A 21,187-nucleotide genomic window follows, 5' to 3' on the forward strand; every position below is an offset into this window, starting at 1 on the left:
TGGGTAGGAGAACAAGCATGCAAGTCTGAATTCAAGGCTCACAGTAATTGTGGAAGGAAAGCATATAGTTTGGGGAGGGTGAAGGGGAGGTTTAGATCACCCAACAAAACAGAGTAAGGTCAGGACATATAACTGAACTGAAAATATGTAAAGTGTTTCACTAGCCAGTACAGACTGTGAAAAACATAAGAGATATGATTTCTCTGATTTTTAAAGATTATTTTAACCCCACAGAATGGTCACTGATAGCAAAGAAAGTGAGACCAAGATTTTATTAATGTCACTCTGCATGGATCTCTTTGCATGTGTACAAATGTACATATGTATGCATATGGGCATGTGTATATATATTTTTTTTTTTTTAATTTGTATTGGTGAGGTAAAAACACTGTTTTTGGAAGGTCTGCAAAACTTGTGTATGTCTTTGCATTTTTAAAAAATTTTTCCTAAGTAATGGTGGATAAAAGTTTATCACAATATTGAGTCTCAGGGAAAGTTGATCCAAAACCAGTGGAGAGTCTGTAGGAAAAATCTGCAGTAATCTGTAACGGGGGCAGTTTTGAGATTGCATTTCCATGAAGAGTTTTCATTCAGATGCCATGTGCTCAGAACAATTCTGAAGCAAAAGGCAAAGAGGAGCACGGAGCTCATCCCCAGAAGTTCAGGAGCAGAGTGACAGAGTCCAAGTGCAAGAAGCCTTCTGGCCTAATCCAGCAGCAGTGAATTGTCACTGTAAGAGCAGTAGAATTTGGAAGCTGAAATTCATTAACAAGAGGCATGCTAGGAAAGCTCCAAATCATCCTTACCTGTAGTGAACTCTACAGTTTTGGATTTTTTTTTTCCCTAATGGGATTCTCCTAGTAACATTTCCTGAATTTACTGAGCACCAGTTGCTCTTCAGAGTGATTTGGGGTTGATCTGGGCATTCCATTCAAGAGCAGGAATAGAATGAAATGGTGTGAAGCTTCTTTTTGTCGGAGAAGTCATTTTTATTGAACTGCTTCCTTGGATCACGGTCAGATATACTCAGTACTTTGCAAAATTGAGTTTGCAATGAATCAGTGAGAAACTTAATGTCTATGTCAATACTAATAAATTAAATACTACTAGTGAATTTTTTTAGGCGCTGGGAAGTGATCATTTACACTGGTAAATTGTTAGAATGATCTCTAGTGTGGATTTGGTCTTGGCTAAACAATATTTTTCAGTAGTCTCTGGGCACCTTTCAGGTCCTAGCATGGTCTAAAAGCCATTCCCACGAGCCTGTCAGCATGCAGTCATACTGTTTTAAGAGACTGGGAGAGCTTAATGTGAGGGTTTTCTTATGCTGGTTAACCTCAATACCAGAGAAAGGTCCTGGACATGTTTCATATAAGAGTGTAGCTGTTACTGTAATTATGCTTATTTGTTCTGGTTTTATGTGGAATGCAAAAATGTTAAGAGGGGCAAGTTCATCTCACCACCTGCTATGAAGTCCTCTCTGAGGGCAGCTTGGAAGAAGGCAAAAGAGCTGCTTAACTCTTTAGGCTGCAGCCCTTTTCGGCACAGGTGCTGTCTCCAGTTCCTGCCCCACGCAGACAGATGCAGAGACCAGGTAGCAGCACTGGCTGGAGCAGAGGCTGAGAGGATTGTCTGTCTGGTTCCCCACAATGCCAAAGGCAAGGAAAGGCTGAAGCTGCTGTTCTCACATGAGCCCAGGCGTGTTCCAGTGTAGCACCACTTCTTCAGGAGAGTAGATCAGAGTGTGGACCTCATGTCTTAAATCCTCGTGATTCATCTGCATAAAATCCATTTATTCAGGCTCTCGCACTGCATCCAGCTGGAACAAATTGTGTATCCTTGCTTTGCTGTGTGATTCAGAGGGATAAAATGAAGGGTGTGAGGCTTGTTCACAGAGCAGTGCCACTAAAATTAGAAAGGCTGCAGTGGTTCTTAGTGGTTGGGAAACATGTTTCCTTCCTGCCTATTACTGGCTGGAAATGTTTGTATGGAGCTGATTGCAGCTGTAATTGTCTTCTTGTGCAGAAGATTCTCTTTGGCAGCAGAACTTGCCTCCTGCTCTCATGGCAGGGCTCTATACAGGAGGCCGCCAGCCAACCTGCCACTGATGTCAGTACAACAGCCCTTAAAATTCTGAAAACTCAAGTTTGGGGGAAAAAAAAAAAAAAGCAGGGAGAAAGCAAATTGTGATGATTTCAAAGGGTCGTCTGAAGCAAGTAGTCTTTCTGCCTTTGAGAATCACATATGTTGGTCATCCCGGTATGCTGGCTGTCAGTCTCGTGCAACTAACCAGTGTTCATCACATATGATTAAGTAGCCTATAAATCAAAGTAATGTCTTATACTTTGTTATGATTACCCTAAAATTAGCTGAGAATTCTGGTTAAATTGTCTGTAAAATAGTTTCTTATTATAGGTCATCTTCCAAAAAATTCGTAATGTCTTGTGTAAATAATTTTAGGGATTTTTTTTTTTTCAGGTTAGTATACAACATACAGGCTTTTTCTACTCATCTCTGAAATACTTTTTTGTTGTTCCTACCTCTTCAAAGCTGATATCCTTTTAAGAATTTTTAAGAATGGGGAAATCTGTTTTATCAACCTTTTTGTACTTTTCTGGCTAGTTTATTGCTGACAGAAACCTGCTTTTCATATTTACAAGACATCATTGCTCATATTGGGAATTCACATGCCCATCCTTTTCCACTGAAGTTCGTATCCTGCTGTGATAAATGTCAAGGTGTTATATGACTCCACACAGCCAGGTGTAAGTCCTCTGTTTTCCCAGATGTTCTGCCAAGGCTGTTCTTCACAACCCCCCAAGGATCTTGTTCCCTGTGTCACCTCACTATTTGTCAGCTGGGACTGAAACAATATGTCATAGTATTGTTTGACTTCCATTTTTAGCCCTCAGAGAATTTAATGATATGAGGGTGCTCTGCAGTGGGAAAGGAGGCAAGGGGAGGTAGAAGAGGGCTGGTGCAGGGCTCCTTTCTCCTTTTGGATCTCAGTAAGAAAGGCCTGACAACAGATGGCTAAATGAGGCATCTGCTTTAATAAGACAGATTAATAAGAGGAGTTTAAGATAGTTTGAATGGCCATAAAAGGAAAATTTTCCCTTCATTAACTGGATCTGCTCTGCACAGGATATCATGGGTGATACTATCCTGGCTCTCTCTGATGCTGCATGAATGTGAAGTGTTCAGCATTTGAAGGGACATAAAGTTTACTCACTGTTTGTCTTCTTCTTGTGAATCTCTTTAAGGCAGCTGCCTTATTAGGCCATTTGTTGACAGACCTTTCTTACTCAGTTGCAGGAGGAACCCTGCACTATCTCTCATATCTCACCCTTTCCCCTGGTGCAGGGCACAGTAACACTATGTCACTCCTAAAAACTCCTTTTCTGTTGGAACTTTGCCCAATGGTCCAAGATTCACTAAAACATACCAGCAGTCATTCTGAAATATGCTTAGCTGGGTTTAATCAAGACTCACTGATTGACCAGTGTTTATTTCTAGGTGATGCTCTTTAATGTGTTTTTTTTTGATAAAGAGCGAGGTAGAAATATTTCATCATTCTTACATGATGGAAATTTTTTGAGCAGCCATTTTACTGGTTCATCTGAATTCCAAAATATTTTTTTTTTTATCTCTAGGTGGCTAAGTAGATGTAACCTTACTGACAGTGCTATTCTCTGGCATTTACTGTGTGCATGCACCTAGATTGCTGATATACATGGACACAGATACATGTGGTTTACCTGTATCCAATACACATGTATGCAACATACATGTACATAGATATTAGTAACCTACTTCATTGATTAGTACATTTATGCTTCTCTAATTCCCTGCTCACAAGCCACTCTTTTGAAATAGACCAGACCCCAATCCATGGTTATGCTCTTAACTAGGAGTTACTCCTTAAGAGAGATGCCTTCTACTGCTACTCCTGTGGTGTGATGTAATGCGAGTGTCAAGTTTCATATTTGTAATAAAACAGGTTTTACAGATTTTTGGTTTCCATCTTCATAAGTCTTGCAGAAGAAAAAACAGAAATAAGATACATGATATTTAAACAAGCAAAAGCTTTAAATATTCAGAGTAAATGGAAGCAACCTTTATCTGTAAGTGTGAATTTCATGAGAAATTTGTCAGGTTCTAATCCTTTGCAAATGTATATGGAAATACATTCTGAATTCACAGAATATTTTTTTCAACCCTGTTAGGAATATTATATTCCTGTTAGGAATATAAAAGTTAAGAGGCCACATTTAAATGACTGGTAAGTTGTCATGCAAATTTATAGAGAGATGTGAAAAAAGTCTCTAGAGTTTTACTTTCCAGAGGAGCAAAAAATACATTTGTTATATTTTTGCTGTAGAAGTAATTGATGGAAAAAGAGATCAGAAGAGTAATTTTTGTTATAATTTTTATTTTTTTATAATTAATGAAGACAGTATTAAATTTCTTTGGCACTGAGGATATATTACAGGACTCACTGTATATGTTGCCTCATATGTCTAGTAGACAGCTATTTCAAGTGTATTGTGATTTAAAACAATTGGCCATTGTGTGATCAATAGAGCATTCTGAAAATATTATTTAAACATCTTAACATTGCCTTGAATAACTTTAAAGCCATGCTTCTGTTCTAGAAGTAAAAAGAAAAAAAACTTCTGTTATCTTAAAATATGCACTATTTTTAAAAGTACCCAACACAGTACAGGATGTGCCATTAAATTAATGTCACTTGCTTCTGCCAAAAAATAGGTATTAATTACCCTTTACTTTTAAATAGGCAAATTTAGCTTTGCAAGAGGGAAGACTTGCAGCTGCCCAGATGGAACTGAATAGTGCACAAAATCAGCTGGATGAGAAGCAAATGGAGCTGGATGAAGTTCAAGCCATGTATGATGCTGCTATGAAAGAGAAGCAGGCCTTGCTCGACGATGCTGAGGCGTGCAGAAGGAAGATGAGCAATGCCACAGCTCTGATTGAGGGGTTAGGGGGAGAAAAGGTATTAGCACACGTGTGTAGGTTTCCATCACAAAACAGATGTGCAGTTTTGAGAATGCTCCATAAAGTTCGTAGCAGTGCTCAACAAATCAAGGAGTGGTGACATCTTGACATCAAATGACACTTTTTTTAGTTGTATGTATAGTTGGAGGGTTTTTTTAAGTTAATGTACCTAACAAAGTAAAGCAATTTCTGGTATTAATTATTCTGTATGAAGATTTATGTTATATCATATGACTCGTATTAGGATAAAGTTCAGATTTAAAGCCAAGGAGCCAAATTCCTTTTAGCTTTAGTAAGAAGAGGAATTAGGCTTAACCTAAATAATTGCCCTAAAATATTTATAAGGAGGATTACTCTCTTTTTCTCTCCAAGTATACAAGAATACAAATTTGAAGCTTGACTAATTTTCTGAATTATAATTGAAGCTTAGATTTCTACTGGAGCCTTTTACAGAATTATGGGCTAATTGTTATCCTCTGCACTGAGCTTGAAATTTACTTTTCCTACGCAGATCTTTCTGGCTTGAGCCTGAAGGTTTTCAGAGGAAGCAAGACATTCTTTCCCGCCCCCCGCCCCCCCACCCATTCTTATTATTTGCTTTGCTAATTCCTTCATTGATTTCACACAAAGTCAAAATTAATGAGAGTTTTTACTTCAACCTTTTTGTCCTGCAAGACCAGGACCTCAGCATTTCTTTGCATAGCTGCCCTTCAAATTACATCAGTCAAAAATCTTAGATGCTTTATCATATTTTTTCTAAATTCAAGAGCAACACAAAAATAAGAAATTATAATGCCTTATTGTGGGTTCTCTGAAGCCTTGTGCTATGAGGTCTTGTAAGAGCTGTTATTCTACTCTACTTTTGAAAATTCAGACCAAAAATTTAAAAACTCTGTACGACATTTGGAGCATTGGGCAAAACTGACACTGGGTTAAATGTGTGTTTTCTAAACTTGAAACATGTAGATCCTGATCCAGATTGCATGCAGAGTGATTGTAAGGGAACAGCAATCTGGAAATAAAGAAATAAGCAAAAATATTAGTTAATTATTTTTAGTTTTTAAAATATAATAGTACGTATAAAATTGCAGAATCATGGAATAATCAAGATTGGAAAGGACCTCTGGAGATCAACTAACCTAAAACAAACATCCCTTCTTCCCCCTTACTCAAGGCTCAGGGCATTTTTTGTCAGGTTTTGAATATCTCCAAGGATTCCACAACTTCCCTTTGCAACCTATTTCAGTTTTTGACCACTCTCACTGAAATAAAGGGACTTTTTGTGTGTTGAATTAGAATTTCTTATATTCCAATTTGTGTCCATTGCCCCTTGTCATTTCACAGAGTACCAGTGAAAAGAGTCTGGTGTCTTCCTCTTTACCCCTTCCCATCATGTATTTGTACATGTAGATACATGTGTACAAATTCCCCCTGCACTCTGTGTTCAAGGGTAAACAATCTCAGCCAAGGCTGCCCCCAAATTTTAGATCCCTGATCAGTTCTTTATTTGAGGTTAAGCGAACTGTCTTTCCCTCATGAAATCCTCACTCAACTGTGTTGAGAGCTTTGTCAATGAGTTCTTTAAAACCTCAAGGACTACTTGTGTCTTTCTGTGTTGTCCCTTCAAATATTGGCTTGTTGAAGTTCCCCATGTAGACCAAGGCCTGTGGAGGCAAGGTTTCTTCCCCCATCTAAAAACACCCTCATCTACTTCTTGTTAATCACGTTATCTGTGATGGACACACATATCTCCCATGTTGATCTTCCCTCTGATGCTCACCCCTAAGCTCCCAACTGGCATGTTGTCCATCCTCAAGTCTCCCATGCCAAACACATGCATTCCCTTGCTCTCTCACATGAAAGAAAACCCCTCTTCTCACCTTCCCAACCTGTCCTTCCTGACATAGAGGACAAGCCCATGGACAGCTGATGAAGCTCTCCAGCTGTGGATGTCTTTCCACCATGTTCCCATGACCCCCCTCATATCATGACACTGCAACCATGTGCAGAGCCCTCTTTTGTTCTCCATGCTGTGCACATTCATGTAGAAACATTTCAGAGAGGTGCCCAGCTGTGATAATTAATGTCCTATAAGCAGCATGAATGCTGTCCCCACCATTCGGTCTGATGGGCACTTCTTCATTTATGTGAGTATCTTTACGGTGGTCCTCCATTAGCCCTGTCCTGTTTTGTTGATTACAAGGTCCCTACAGTTTATCTCACCCCACACATTTTTTGCCAGCCAGTCCTTCGCATGACTATTGGTCCTCCTCTGCCTGCCACATCATTCCTCCTTTAAAGCTCTTACCCGTTTGACCAGATTGCTCACAAAGATGCTTTTTCTCCACTTGGTCAGGTGGTTGCCATCACTTCCAAGCAAACATCTACTTCTGGAAAGAATGATTTAAAACAAACATTACTCATTTTTTGGAAAAAAAAAAGAAAAATAACAGAAAGATGTTAAAGTTAGATGTTTGTGTTAGTTTTGTGTCTACTAAAGCTAACTTCTTTTTAATATTTTACATACAGCTTCGTTGGACAGCAAGCAGCAAAAACTTTCAAAATCAAATTATTAATTTGGTGGGGAATGTTCTTCTGGCCACCGGTTTTCTCTCTTACTCTGGACCTTTTAATCAGGAGTACAGAAATTTGCTATTCCAATTGTGGAAAAAAGAGATGGACAATAGCAAGATTCCATACAGTAAAGTAAGTGTTCATGTTTTGTTCTGACCTTATTCTTTGCCTTGTTGAGAAATTATACATGGAGCATTTCATTTCAGAAAAGTACATAATTGGAAGATTATTTACAAGCTGTCACATTCAATCAAATTTTTAATAAATAAAAAAATATAAACAGTTGACAACTGAGCTTCTCAACCAATATGTTTTAAATTCCTCTTTATACTGTCAGGCATTTCACAACTGGTATGTAGGACAATGCTCTGGCAAATCTGAGAGAGAAATGCTGTCTGAAGTCAGCTGCCCTGGGAGAAATAGCATAATACAGGAAACAAAGTACAATTTATCAGCTTAGAATACATTTACCTTTTCATAAGAGGAGACATCACCTTTGCACTTTGCTGTGTTAGCGGTAGATACCCTCCTGTCATACCCTCTGCTGCACACCCACAACATTTAATTTAGTTTAATTTGAAGTGTCATATAGAAATTATTAATTTAAACAAACCCTGCATTTGGCAAGGATTGGTTTACAGCACTTTGGCAGTTCAGCTTGCTCCAGTGTTAGCTTTTAAATCCAGGCACCTTTGTCACCAGTGAGGCTGACGTTGCAGTTATCTCCTTCACTGGCCTGTGTCTGTGCAGACAGTGCAATGGAGCTACGGTCCCATCATTCAGTTTCTGTTTCCTGCCACTTCATAGTCTACCTTTATTAAGGTGAGTAACCTGCAGGCTGAGACTATGACACGGGGCAGGATCCCTCACCTGAATCTTGTCCTTTACTTTTACCATTATCTGCCTCAGGAGTGCTAGACCTGGCAGATGTTCTAGTGCAGAAGTTTTGCTTGTGGCCAGCAGCAGCCTTGCTCCTATTCCGTGACTTTTAGGAGGTCTGTCTAATTTCTTCCCTGTACCTGGAAGACATACTCATCCTAAAGGCAGAATTTAGGCCATAGTAATCAAAACTGTCTTTCTGAGTAATCTATGTTGTCATCCACTTGGTTTTGTGAGTACCTGTGTACTTTTTTTTTCAGCAGTAAAGGCTGGAGAAATAGTTCAGGGACTCTCTCTTCCTCGCAGCACAGGAACTGAAGCATTAAGCTCAAACAGTTCCTGTTCTCAGCTGTCAAAAATTTTGATAGAGCAGCTGCTGCTGAAAAATGCTGTGAGCTACTAAGCAACCTGTGTACAGCTGTATCATCGTGAAACAGCTAAAGGTAGATCTGCATCTTCTTTTCAGGTTTTTTGGGATTTGGCACTTAAAACCTCTATTAAGGAAACCTCTTTTCCGTGAGGGCTTTTTTCACTTCATAGAAGTTACTTGTGAATATCTTTTCTATTATCTTTTATGTTAGGTTAGCATAATTCTTGTGATGCTGATTAACCTTGACCTGACAAAGTGAAACTTGCAATCCAGCCCAATTTATGCTGTGACTTAAAAGATGAATTACTCTGACCCACCCAGTAAAGCTCTCTGAAAGCTGCTGATGATGAAAAATATGTAAGGCCAAGATGGATTTATTAATAAAGTACCAGGAGCAGTGCAGTTTCAGGCAAGATTCTTAACCAGTGTGGCATGGGAGTTATCCTACATACACTCATCCCAGGGAGGCTCTTTCTCAAATTCAGTGTACAAAACGTTCTCAAAAGCTTCTTACCTTGGGGAATATCTGCCAAGTTTCTCACCATTTAAGGATAAGAAAATGGATGTATAATGTCCTTAAAAAGCAATAAATAAAGAACAAAAATTCTGCTTCCATGAAGGTGTTCTGACCACATTACTATTTGGCTGCATCCTTGAAAATTTGAGGAATATTTTCTTACTGTTTCTAACTTGCTTCCCCTCCTCCTGCCCCGCCAATATGTCTCAGTTAGATGAAGAATACCGTGGTTAATGAGTTTCAAAATGTATTTACCATTCTGTTTAAATTCCCGTTAAAGACAGAATTGTGATTTCCATCACAGTGTATTAAAGAGAGCTTTGATTTTTCCCAGGGAATTAAGTACTCACAAAAGGCAGCATATGGATACTTTCTTGATACTTCACACCACAGGAAAGAAAGCAGCTCTGCAGTTCAAGCAAAAGGCTTGACATCGGCCTTACTTTGTCACAGACTAACTGACCGTGGGTGTATGAGTCATTTAGGCATAACCATTTAGAAAGATCTGTTTAAAATTAGCCACCTCTCTGTTTAGTTAGGCACTTAAATTAGCTGAGTTTCAGAGTTGCAGGGTGACTGATGCTTCTTGCTGTAGGTAAGAAAAAGTTCAAAGCTGCTTAGATCCTACTCATCTGCTTAAGGAGCTAAATATGGTTTTAGGTTCCAGTTGCTGAAAAATTTGCCTATTAAATGCTTTTCTGTCCTTTGCACAAATGGAAACTTGATTCCTAAAATTTATCTCTTTTCTGAGAATGGTTTGTGTTGCTTCCTTGTGAGTCTTCAATAATTTTAGCAGTAAAAAAATCAAAGGGGTAAAAAAGCTTTGGCGTATTGCAGCCACTGGTATCATTAGGTCTCATGATTGTATCACAACTCTCACAGTATTTGAAGTTAAGCTTTAGGCTTCAGATGCTGAATTCTGTGATTTTTGCCAGATTTTCAGGCTTTTACTTTCTTTCTCTCATGTCTTTATTTCAAACATGTTTTTAGACATGTTTGAAGCCATAAGGAGCAAATTTAAAAAAACCCTTCATTTTTATTATTTTTAGAATTCTCAATCCTTACTAAGGTGCAAAAGCACCTAAATTGGAGAATTTGGGTTGCTATTTTCAGCACTGTTTTCTTCACATATACCTTTTTGAGAGGCCAGCCACTTTTCATAGTGAATAAAATAAAGCAATTTTGTTGACAAGTGCAAATCCGACTTTAGGAGAGTATGTGAACCGTGAAGGGTTTTGACTTAGCAGCAATAACCTTTCATGATAATTCATGGTTACTGATCCATAGCACATCTCCACTTTTTTCTCTTAGTCTCCCACAGCCATCCTTTACCTGGAAGTCACTTTTCAGCAGGTGTAAGCTCTTGTGAGCAAGATGTCACTTCCACTTGAACGGGCAGAAAAAGAGCTTGAGATTAAAAATGGCAAAAAATCAGTTTGTCATTAGATATTGAACTGGCTTCAGAGTTTTTCTGGGACTCTCTGATGGACATCAAAGCCCCACTTTCATTACTACTCAACAGCAATGATTGAGCTGCTGAACTTTAAAGAAAAGAAACAGTAAGCAATAACTACCAAAGATACTCTATCATGCATTCTGATCAGAATAAGAAGAAAAACCATCCAGCAGATGGTTTAGTGTAGCTCCTCCAACTGGCACTAATTTTGTATCTGCATGTTTTCTACTGGTACTAATTTTCTAATTGTATATCTTCTATTAGAACTTGAACCTTACTGGTATGCTTGTTGACAATGCTACAGTGGGTGAATGGAACCTCCAGGGTCTTCCAAATGATGACCTTTCAATTCAAAATGGCATTATTGTCACAAAAGCATCTAGATATCCTTTGCTGATTGATCCACAAGGTCAAGGAAAGATCTGGATCAAAAATAAGGAAAAGAATAATGGACTTCAGGTAAATAGTTAATTTGCAGGTTTTTTTGGTTTTTTTCTTTTAATGTGTGTGTGATTTCTGTCATCATACTTTGGCCATGTGTAATTTAAATCTGATGTTTATTGGTATACAGTTATGCAGAAACGAAAGACTGACACAAAACCTGTACCCTATAACACGGTATTAAAACCAGGGCAAAAATAGCTATAGATATGTTATGACATATCTATTTTTATGATGAATCTTTTAATTGCCTGCCATAGTGAAAGAGAAACAAAGAGGAAAATAAGATGTCGTATCTCATTCTCCATCTTCCTGGAGACTTGTATCTCCTTCTCTGAATCTCAGTTCTCCTCAGTAAGTCCAGGAGGAACAGAGTTATGTCAGGATTCTAAATACACAAGTGCTCAAATTATAGCTTACATCTGGGATATTGTAATTTGCTATGGTCTTGTTAGTGTTATGTTGTTGGTCAGACACTAGCTTTATTCATCAGCTGAATTGAAATAAAAAAAGCAGGCAACCTGCTGTTTTGATGGATACACATATGCCTACATTGTAACAAACAAAAAGTGCAGAGTGGTGGAAGAGAGTATTAATTTTAAATAAAGTATTAATTTTTAAATAATATACTGGTTTAATTCTGTGTAATGTGCCTCTAGATATTTTAATTATACCTTTTTCAAAGAGCTTTGCCTACAAGACAAGAATTTATTTTAAAAACATGTCTATCCTAATTTTTTTTCCTGGTAAAAACCACCCAAAAAACATGACTTAGGAGATGCCTGGAAAGGATATTCAATTATCATCTTAAAGGATTATGTTAAATATATTAAATTTAAGTAAATGAAAAGGAGTCTGTGTTACTTTTAGCAATTTTAAGACTGGTGGAACTGAATTGGAAATTGAATCAGGCCTCCTATGTAACAATGGTTCCCTTTCTGAACTCCATAAATATTTCCCTACTTCACATTAGTGTTCTAAAGCATAGATCTATTTATATTTAGGAGACATTAAAATATTACAATGATTAGATAGATATGAAGGTAAATAAGCAAATAAGTAACAATAAAGAAACATGATCTCTTATCCTCCTAAGTTTAAAGCAACGCTTCCATTCACGTCAGCAGAGGCAAGTTCTGGTCCCTAAAATGTAGCCATTTGTATAGATATCCCAGGATAAGTACAGTTTTTTAAAGCTGCAATACATGTTTTGCTGTTTTCTGTGTGCTTTCAAATGCATGCTGCGTTGTGACTCAACCTTCCTAGGTTACGTGTATGAACCACAAGTTCTTCAGAAGTCATATAGAAGACTGCTTGTCCCTTGGCCGACCTCTGTTAATTGAAGACATTGGAGAGGAACTTGATCCTGCTCTAGACAACATCTTGGAAAAAAATTTCATAAAATTTGGTTCAGCACACAAAGTAAGATAAACTGTAGACATGAAATTAAAACCCAATAAGGACAGATGTTGGGTGTGGGGTAGTTTAAATAAGGACATGATTTGTACCTTTAAAACAGTTAGAAAATGAGTAGTGAACTCAGGGGTTGTTTGAGGGTTTTTTTTACCCTTAATCAGAAAGTTTAAAAGTGTGAATGAAATTGTAAAAGAAGAGTTCATAGATTTTTTTTTTTTTTTCCATTTGATATAATAATAGTTTTTCTGAATTCAGCTTTTGAAAACTGAGAAATGTTTTCTATTTTCAGGTGAAAGTAGGTGACAAGGAGGTAGATCTGATGAAGGGGTTTACCCTCTATATGACAACAAAGGTGGCTAATCCTGTTTATACTCCAGAAATTAGTGCAAGAACAACTGTGATTGACTTTAGTGTTACTATGAAAGGGCTGGAAGATCAGCTCCTTGGCCGTGTCATCCTCGCAGAAAAGCAGGTATGAGTCTTGCAGCACTGGAATAGCGGGAAGGCTTGTTCAGTATCTGCACCAGCAGTGCATACATATTCAATGGCTTGGTTGAAATCAAATGCAAGAACAAAAATGTGAATGAAAGTTTAAAGGTTGTGCATTTGCTGAAATACAATGTGCAGCTGTTTTTTAATTGAAAGGGGGAACCTAAACATTTATTTTAAGATCTGGCCTTGGAAAGAGAAGAAAGAAAATTATTCATTAAAAATACATTACAGGCACACACGACATACATAAAACAACTTTATTCCTTCATATATGGAAAGGGCTTCTTGTTCAGTCAGAAATCTCTTTTATTTCTGAATTCCTTTCTAAACTTAATTTGAATTACATGAAAAAAATGCTTATGAACTTGAACTATTTTTGCCAGCCAAGCTCTAGTGTGCAAGGATACAAAATATTCTTAAGGAGCCCTGAACATGGACTTGACTCTGTTCTTAATAAAATTTGCATTGATTATGTGGAAGTTAATATAAGGAAGAAAATCCTCTCACAGGTAAGAGAAAAATATTGAGTTTTGCATTAGCAGAGCTGCTGCTTTCAGGAAGTAGCTCAAGTAGGCTTGTTCATGCGAGAGGAGCTGCCTACCTTAGGGAATTAATTCTTCCTTTGACTTCCCCAAAGCATGTTCTAACCAGCACTCTTTAGTGGTGCTGTCATTTTCTCCAGCCAACACCCTTCCACTTTGCTCAAAATGAGCTTTTACTGAAGTAAGGACTGGAATTAAGGTGCCCTTCCTTCAGTCTGACAGTCACAGAGGCTGGGAAGTCATTGTAATGCACAAACTTCCTGTGAATTGTTCCATGAAAAACAGAGAGACTGTAACCGCAGGTACAAGAGAAAAATAGGGTGGGACAAATGCCTTAGATGCAAAGCTTTTAATCTTTACTCCAGTAGATGTAGGTTTCTGTAAGCAAAATTGAACAGCATCAGCAGGAGGGAATGGGAGTATCCTGACTAATCTCTTGTAGTGGTTTCAGGTTCACCAAATTCTAGTTGCCAAATTTAGTGTAGTGGTCGTAGTGTTTATTCTTTTGCTGTGGGAGAGAGATTAAGGGAAAAGCAAAGCAGGGTCAAGCTTAAAAATGAACAAATAGTTTTACTAACACACACTAAAAAAAAAGAAAAAGAAAGTTGGGAAAAAATTAAAACAAAACAGTATGAAACTTCAAAAACACTCTTCCCTCCCTACAAACTGTTAACTGTCCTACAAAACAAAATAAAGAGACAAAACCTCTAATTTTTCAGCCAGTTTCACCATTTGAAAATAATCTTTCACCAATCTTTAGGAGAGGAGTCTCTTTTTGAGTCATGGATCTCACTGATAACCTAGAACAGTTCTCTTGTGGGTTTTTTAACTGTCACAAAAACAACCGCCCGGAGAAACCTGCCTTTGTGACCCCTCCCATCAGCAGGTCCCCAAGCTGCTTATGGGTCATGGGTATTAGACTTTTGCATACTGGGGAGTCACCTTTTAAAGATGCGTAACTCTAAAGGCAAAGGATTCTTCATCTCAAAGTACAGAGATCTCACTTCTTCACTGGCACAGAGAGCTTCTCATCTCAATCTCTGTTCAAGCATCTTATAGGATTAATATCACTTAGTCCATCAGAAACACCTTTGCTCAAATCCACACATAAATCTAAAAATTATCTCCCCAAATGCATATCTTTCCCATAATTTAAAGGGATAATTTAAATATAAAGTTCATTTCCATGGCTCAATAAGGATAGAATGACAAACTCCCCAACCCCCTGTCCCAATAGTCTTTTCACTCTCACTCCACTGACTTCATGCTGTTCCTTCTTTATGTTCACTCTTTCTTTTCTCTCTCAGGGAAGGGTTAGGCTTTGGAAGCTTCACGTTTCCAGGAAAGAGTTAAATCGGCCCAAAGCCTTTGTCTCTCTTGCTTCAGCTCATGGTGTAAAGATTTTCAAGGCTGTGCTGGTGACGGGGGTGGGGGAGAACTCACACCGAAAGATCAGAGCACCGGGCAGTCCAGAATCAAAAAAAAAACCCAGGCAGGATCATAAATGCCTTTTCAGCCCACCCCTCGGTGTAAATTGGGGTGGCCTCGGCCTAAATGATACCCATAGCTCTTATCAGGGGCCTGGCAGAGATCTCTCCCTGCCCCAGGGAATTTTAGAGAAAGTAGTTGTTGTAAAGCAGCAACCTCTCCTTCCTCCCCCCCACCCCACCTGGGAGCCGATGGAATCCTGCTAAGCCTTGGGCCAGCTCCCCCCCAAAAAAGGGGGGGGAGCAGCAGGCCCAACTCGAGGCTACCTGTGTCTCCCTGGCCAAAGGAAAAAAGGGCCGACCTGGAGGAAATCAAGGGTTTTTATATGGTACTTCCCAAAGTCGTAACCGGCATTTTTCAGTGGTCAAAACAGATGCCAATATTCCAACTAACCCTCTGATAGGTCCTTGTCCTTTCCAAAGCAATTCCTAGGTCCTGACCTGGAAATACATTCTACATTTCTCCATAAGTAGGGGGAAAAACTATACTAACCCTTGACACTTCTGAATGGAGGGAGAGGTCTAAATCAAGATAGAATTGAAAGAAGTGAAATAAAACTCCTCCTGCCACAAGATACCCTTGCTCTGTTTTGTTTTGTTTTGTTTTGTTTTGTTTTGTTTTGTTTTGTTTTGTTTTTTCTTGGACAGAACTGTTAGAGAATTCATATTGAATGTAGGTAGCAACACCTAGACTGCATTTTGGGTCAAAAACATAGTTACTGAAAAATTATTCCTCCAATACTGTGCATCACCTGAAGAGAGTTGCAAGGGAACCTGGTTAGTATTGGCACTACTTGCTGCACAGGGATATGGTTGCAGCTGATCAACATTTATTAAACTTCTTTTGGCAGATATGAAGACATCATGGTTGTTCAGACTCTTCTGTCTCAGTAGGAGATGAATGTTGTGGTGTAGACAGTCAGAGCCAATGGGATTCTGAAAAAATTAGTTCAAAGGAAAGACATAACATGAAGAGAGATTCTGAAGAACAGGTTTTCTATTGCAAAGAGACAACTTTATGATCGCTGAGCTAAAGTAATAGATTAAAGGAACGAAGACATTCTTAAAGGTTGCTCTGGTGATCAATGAAATATGATCAAAGAAGTGTTTGTGGTTCTCAGCTTTATAGGTTCATCCTGTAAATATAGAAAAAAAATCAGCATATTTTTGTACTTTGATAATGAAGTCGCTACCACTATTTGTGTTCAGAACAACTACTATTTACTTAACAAATATGGTTGTGAAATTCCCTTGCAAACAAAAAACTTGTGCCTGTTATGCTTGCTAATTTTCTGAAAGATACCTTTTACAGACTTATAAATCGTATGGGTAAAGTATCTGATCTTAAACAAAGCACAGCCTTATGTGGAATTTAAGCTTGTAGTAAAATGTATTTTTGAGTGTTTCAAGGAAGTGTTCCTTTTGTACAATTCTAATTTTTTTTTTTTTTAATTAATAGTATAGAAAGAGGAGTAAATGTAGAAAGCTGAATTATTGATGTTTAAGCCATTTCCCTCTTTTGGGATACAGTTACTTTTAGCTTCCACATAGCTACACTGAGCACATTTCAAACAGGTTTCCAAATGAGAAGTTTGTGAAAATAAAGAAATTTGTCACTTCTTTGAAATACAGGAGAACCTCTCCTGTACTGTATAACTCTGTACATCTCCTTTTTCTCTAGCTTGACATGTTGACAAAAATGAAAATAAACTGAAGCCATAGGTGTAGATAGACTATTACTAACTATCCTTTTCTTATAGGAAGGTTGACTTGATTGATTAAATTGAGAGCCAGCAAGAGTACCCCTGAGCTCTGTAGACTGTGCTGTATAGATACCTCATATCACTTGATGTTGTGCTGACTTGTCTGCCTTTTTCCCCTTGTCATTGTCTGTCTTGTAAAAAGGGGAAAAAATCCATATGACATAGATAATAATTGTAACATTTCCTGTTATATAAGCAGTAGAGGATTGTATCTTTCAAAGTCACAGAATAATAGAAATTAGAAATGGAAAAGGTCATCCAGTCAATTTTGCTCACAACGTAAAATTCATCCATACAAAGCATCTTTCAGGCCTTTATCTGATTTAATTTTGAGTACTCAATGTCATGTGGCTTTTATCGCTTGCTATTGGAAACTATCTTTAGTGGTTTGTGCACCTTACTATGAGGAAGACTTTCCTGGTAATTCTGATGGGTTTTCATTCTCCAACATTTATGCTTAATTAATCAAATAAATATAGGACACATATAAATTACTTTAATATATATATTCATCATGCATCTAAATTATTTTAGTACAGAAATATTTAGTAATATTTCAGTGTTTTATGGAAAAGACAACCAAGTCCCCAATCTGCCTGTGTGAAATCACGTTTTCTGTGTCTTTATAAGGAATCTTTCTTTTAATTGATGGTAAATATTCTATGGCAAATTTCTTGAATACAGGAACTGGAAGCAGAAAGAATCAAACTGATGGAAGAAGTGACATCCAACAAGAGGAAAATGCAGGAGCTTGAAGATAATCTGCTCTGCCGTCTAACCAGTACAGAAGGCTCCTTGGTTGAAGATGAGTCACTGATAGAAGTCTTAAGGATCACTAAAACAACAGCAGAAGAGGTGAATTTTGAATGTACTGCAGATACATTTTGTAATTGTAATTTAAAGATGGTATATATAAAGAAATATGTATATGTTTTCATTCCTGTTTTATTTTTCCCCATTCAGAGACGCTGTATAACATCTGACTTCTTAACAAATAAGTAGTAGAAACACTAATATTTTCTCCATTAAAAAATTGCAAAAGTAATCTGCTACCTGAATGCTTTTTATATTCCAGGCATATTTTGCAGGTGTAAGTTTGAATCAGTTCCCATTGTGACAGGACTTGGAACACATGAAGACACAATGTCTGTGTTGAAACACTGGCAGAGGGAAGCAAAACTCAACTAAAAATATTACTGTGATCTTAATCAAGACCTTTTCTTTTTGCTTGTGTAGTATAAATCTCAAGTAATACAATTTAATCTTCATGAGTTTTTTCCTTTAATTTTAAGGTCAGTGAAAAATTAAACACAGCAATGGAGACAGAGGTGAAAATCAATACTGCACGTGAAGAGTATCGGCCTGTGGCAGGTCGTGGTAGCATCCTTTATTTCCTAATTGTGGAAATGAGCTTGGTTAATGTCATGTACCAAACATCTTTAGGGCAGTTCCTTGGCATTTTTGACCTATCAGTGGAAAGATCTCGGAAATCTCAAATTCCAGCAAAACGGGTAGTTTATATAATCGAGCATCTCACCTACGAAGTCTTCAAGTACACAGTTCGAGGGCTGTATGAAAATCACCGGTTCCTGTTCACATTGCTGCTGGCACTGAAGATTGACTTGCAGGCCAAGAAAATTTCACACACTGAGTTTGAGACACTGATCAAAGGTAATTTCCCTAAAAATGTTCCTGTTTACATATGGCTATATACTGCCAGATTCAGATTTTGCAGTACTTGCATTACCAATGTGTTATATCCTGTGGATCTCCTTGTTTTTAACTTGTGAATGAAAGCATATACAGTCCAAGAAGGAATTAATAGACAAATTTTCCAAATCAAGAGCAATATAGATTATTTGTTATAAAAATAATGCTTAGATGAGGATTATTTTAACTGTAATACATTCCAAAATGGGAAAAAATAAGTCCACTACTTATAAGAGAACTTATAGTCTCTATCGTCTGCCTCTTTTTCAAGTTGCCACATATCTGTGTTTGTGAGTTTGTAGACAATCAGCAAAATCTCTCTTGATGGCTGATGGCTGTACCCGACTTAAGTATCGGCACAAAAAAGTGGAAGTCTGTTACATGTTGTAAAACACTTCTATATTGCATTGCATTATGTCACCATTGTCTGTCACTACTTAGACACAATGACAAAGAAAAATTTGAGTAATTTTTATAAAATTTGATGAGGGTTGACCTCACTGTCTCCAAGATTAGATAAACGTAATCTGATACAAATACAAGTACAATCAGGTGCTTGGCATCCAAATATCCCAGTTTGTTTAGCAAACACTGAGTTACTGTTCAGCTGTGGCTCAGCTGTGCTGGGTGTGCGAATGAGCATGAGGCTGAGTGGTGGTTGAGCTAAGAGGCTGTTGACGTTGCACAGTCCTGGAAATGAATGCAGCATGTGCTTTCTTATTCTTTGGTATAGATGAAAGGAGGCTGTACTAACCATTCTACATCTGCTCTGAAGAACTGGGTTTGAGCATCCTTTCAGGTGGTCATGTTTTATTATTCCAGCTCTATGGATAGAGTAGAAGCAGCACAAAAATTAGTAGGTTATCAGCTTTGGGAAGAACTGACACCACTTTCCAATTACGTCTTTGTTAAGTGTTTCTTCTATGCAAGTTCTAGGTCTCCATATCCTGGTTTACATAAAATATTACTCCCTGAATTATATTAAAAAGTATTTTTTTTATTACTTATCATTTTTCTGTTTAGCAATGTTTATTTTCCTCTAAGATATTTTTCACTTTACAGGAGGAGCCAGCTTGGATATGAATTCTGTGGAACCGAAACCAAAGAAGTGGATCCTTGACACGACATGGCTCAATCTTGTGCAGTTATCTAGCTTGTACCCTTTCAATCAGCTTCTGGTGCAAATTGCTAAGAATGAGAAATCTTGGAAAGCCTGGTTTGATGAAGAAGCTCCTGAAAAATCTGTTATTCCTGATGGTTACGACAGCCTACTGGATCAATTCCATAAACTGCTCCTTGTCCGTAGCTGGTGCCCTGATCACACTGTTGCCCAAGTAAGATACACTTTGTACAGTGGTTATGCCGTGTGACATATCCTGAAGAACTGCTAGTTCCAAACTTACATTCTCTGAATTTCTTGTTATCATAATATTTGTTGCAGAGTGAGCTACTTTGAAAAATCAGATACTGAAATGCTCATTAAAAATATGCGTGAAAACACTAATTTATTTAATTGCAATGAACTAGGAAGCAGAACATGAAACAAATTGTGTTGCAAGAACACCATTTTTTTGTGTGGCGCTTTCAAGGTCAAGTCATGAAACCTGTAAAAAAGTTTAATTCCTCTGGTGAATCAGAAGATTCACCTGTTCTTTTTTACAGAAGCAGTGGAAAAAGAACAATTCACCTTTATGACAGGTGCACTAAAACAGCAGATAAACTGTTTACTTACCCTTTCTACTGAGAAAGTAATAATTAAGGCTGCCTCATGGCAAACATAATAAAAGAAACTGCAGTAGACTAGCAGTTTCTCCACAGTTTGTGATATTTTGATTTTTTCTTGCCTATGTAGGAGTAAAAGAGATGTATGAGCCTATGAGTACTGTCTTTTCACTTCCTTTTTTTTTTTTTTTTTTTCTTCACCTTTCTGTACTGGAAAGTAGTAGTTTTTCTTTCCTGCATATCTCAGCTTTACATGCTACATGTTGTATTGTATTTAGTGGACACCATATTTTCATGGACCTCTTTTTCAACAAGGCTCACTCCACTCTTTTTCATTTTCTGCTCTTCAGTCAGTAAGTAGGAGAGGAGTATGGGAGCTCCAACAGCTATAATTTAAACAGAGCATAATAAATCTGCTACTGGTTATCTGTCAACTTATCAACAATTATCCATCTACTTATTTATCAATTATTTGTTACTGTCTTGTACAACTGTCTCTGAAAAAGAATGTCTTTGAACAATGGTTGTGAAGAAAAGGTCATTCTTTTAATTTTTGAGGAGAGACGGAAACTCTTTTGTTACTCCCTTCTTTATCTCCTCTTTCCCGACTGTGTTTTCCCAAGTATTAGGAATTTTACCTGTCGAGGACAAAATATACACTTAATAGTGGGTGACTGAGTTTTTTTTCCTATAGTTGACATCTTCCACAGTCCCCCTTGTTCCTCAGTGCTTTTCTTCATCATACATACCTCAGAATCTGTGAGAGTCATTACATAGCTAGCAAATAACCTCAGTCAAA

General features: G+C 37.7%; 1 protein-coding gene across 1 annotated transcript in view; it reads left to right on the forward strand.

The window, feature by feature from the left end:
- LOC120747561 (dynein axonemal heavy chain 5-like) overlaps window positions 1–21,187 on the forward strand; it is a 149,713-nt gene that overhangs the window by 92,414 nt on the left and 36,112 nt on the right. The window contains exons 60-67 of the mRNA XM_058420799.1: window positions 4,799–5,017; window positions 7,549–7,725; window positions 11,080–11,274; window positions 12,523–12,678; window positions 12,962–13,144; window positions 17,641–17,811; window positions 18,249–18,627; window positions 19,729–20,000. Coding sequence (XP_058276782.1) covers window positions 4,799–5,017; window positions 7,549–7,725; window positions 11,080–11,274; window positions 12,523–12,678; window positions 12,962–13,144; window positions 17,641–17,811; window positions 18,249–18,627; window positions 19,729–20,000 — 1,752 coding nt within the window. The remainder of the gene's footprint in view (window positions 1–4,798; window positions 5,018–7,548; window positions 7,726–11,079; window positions 11,275–12,522; window positions 12,679–12,961; window positions 13,145–17,640; window positions 17,812–18,248; window positions 18,628–19,728; window positions 20,001–21,187) is intronic.

The sequence above is a fragment of the Hirundo rustica genome, chromosome 1, assembly GCF_015227805.2.
Source record: "Hirundo rustica isolate bHirRus1 chromosome 1, bHirRus1.pri.v3, whole genome shotgun sequence".
NCBI classification, from domain to species: domain Eukaryota; kingdom Metazoa; phylum Chordata; class Aves; order Passeriformes; family Hirundinidae; genus Hirundo; species Hirundo rustica.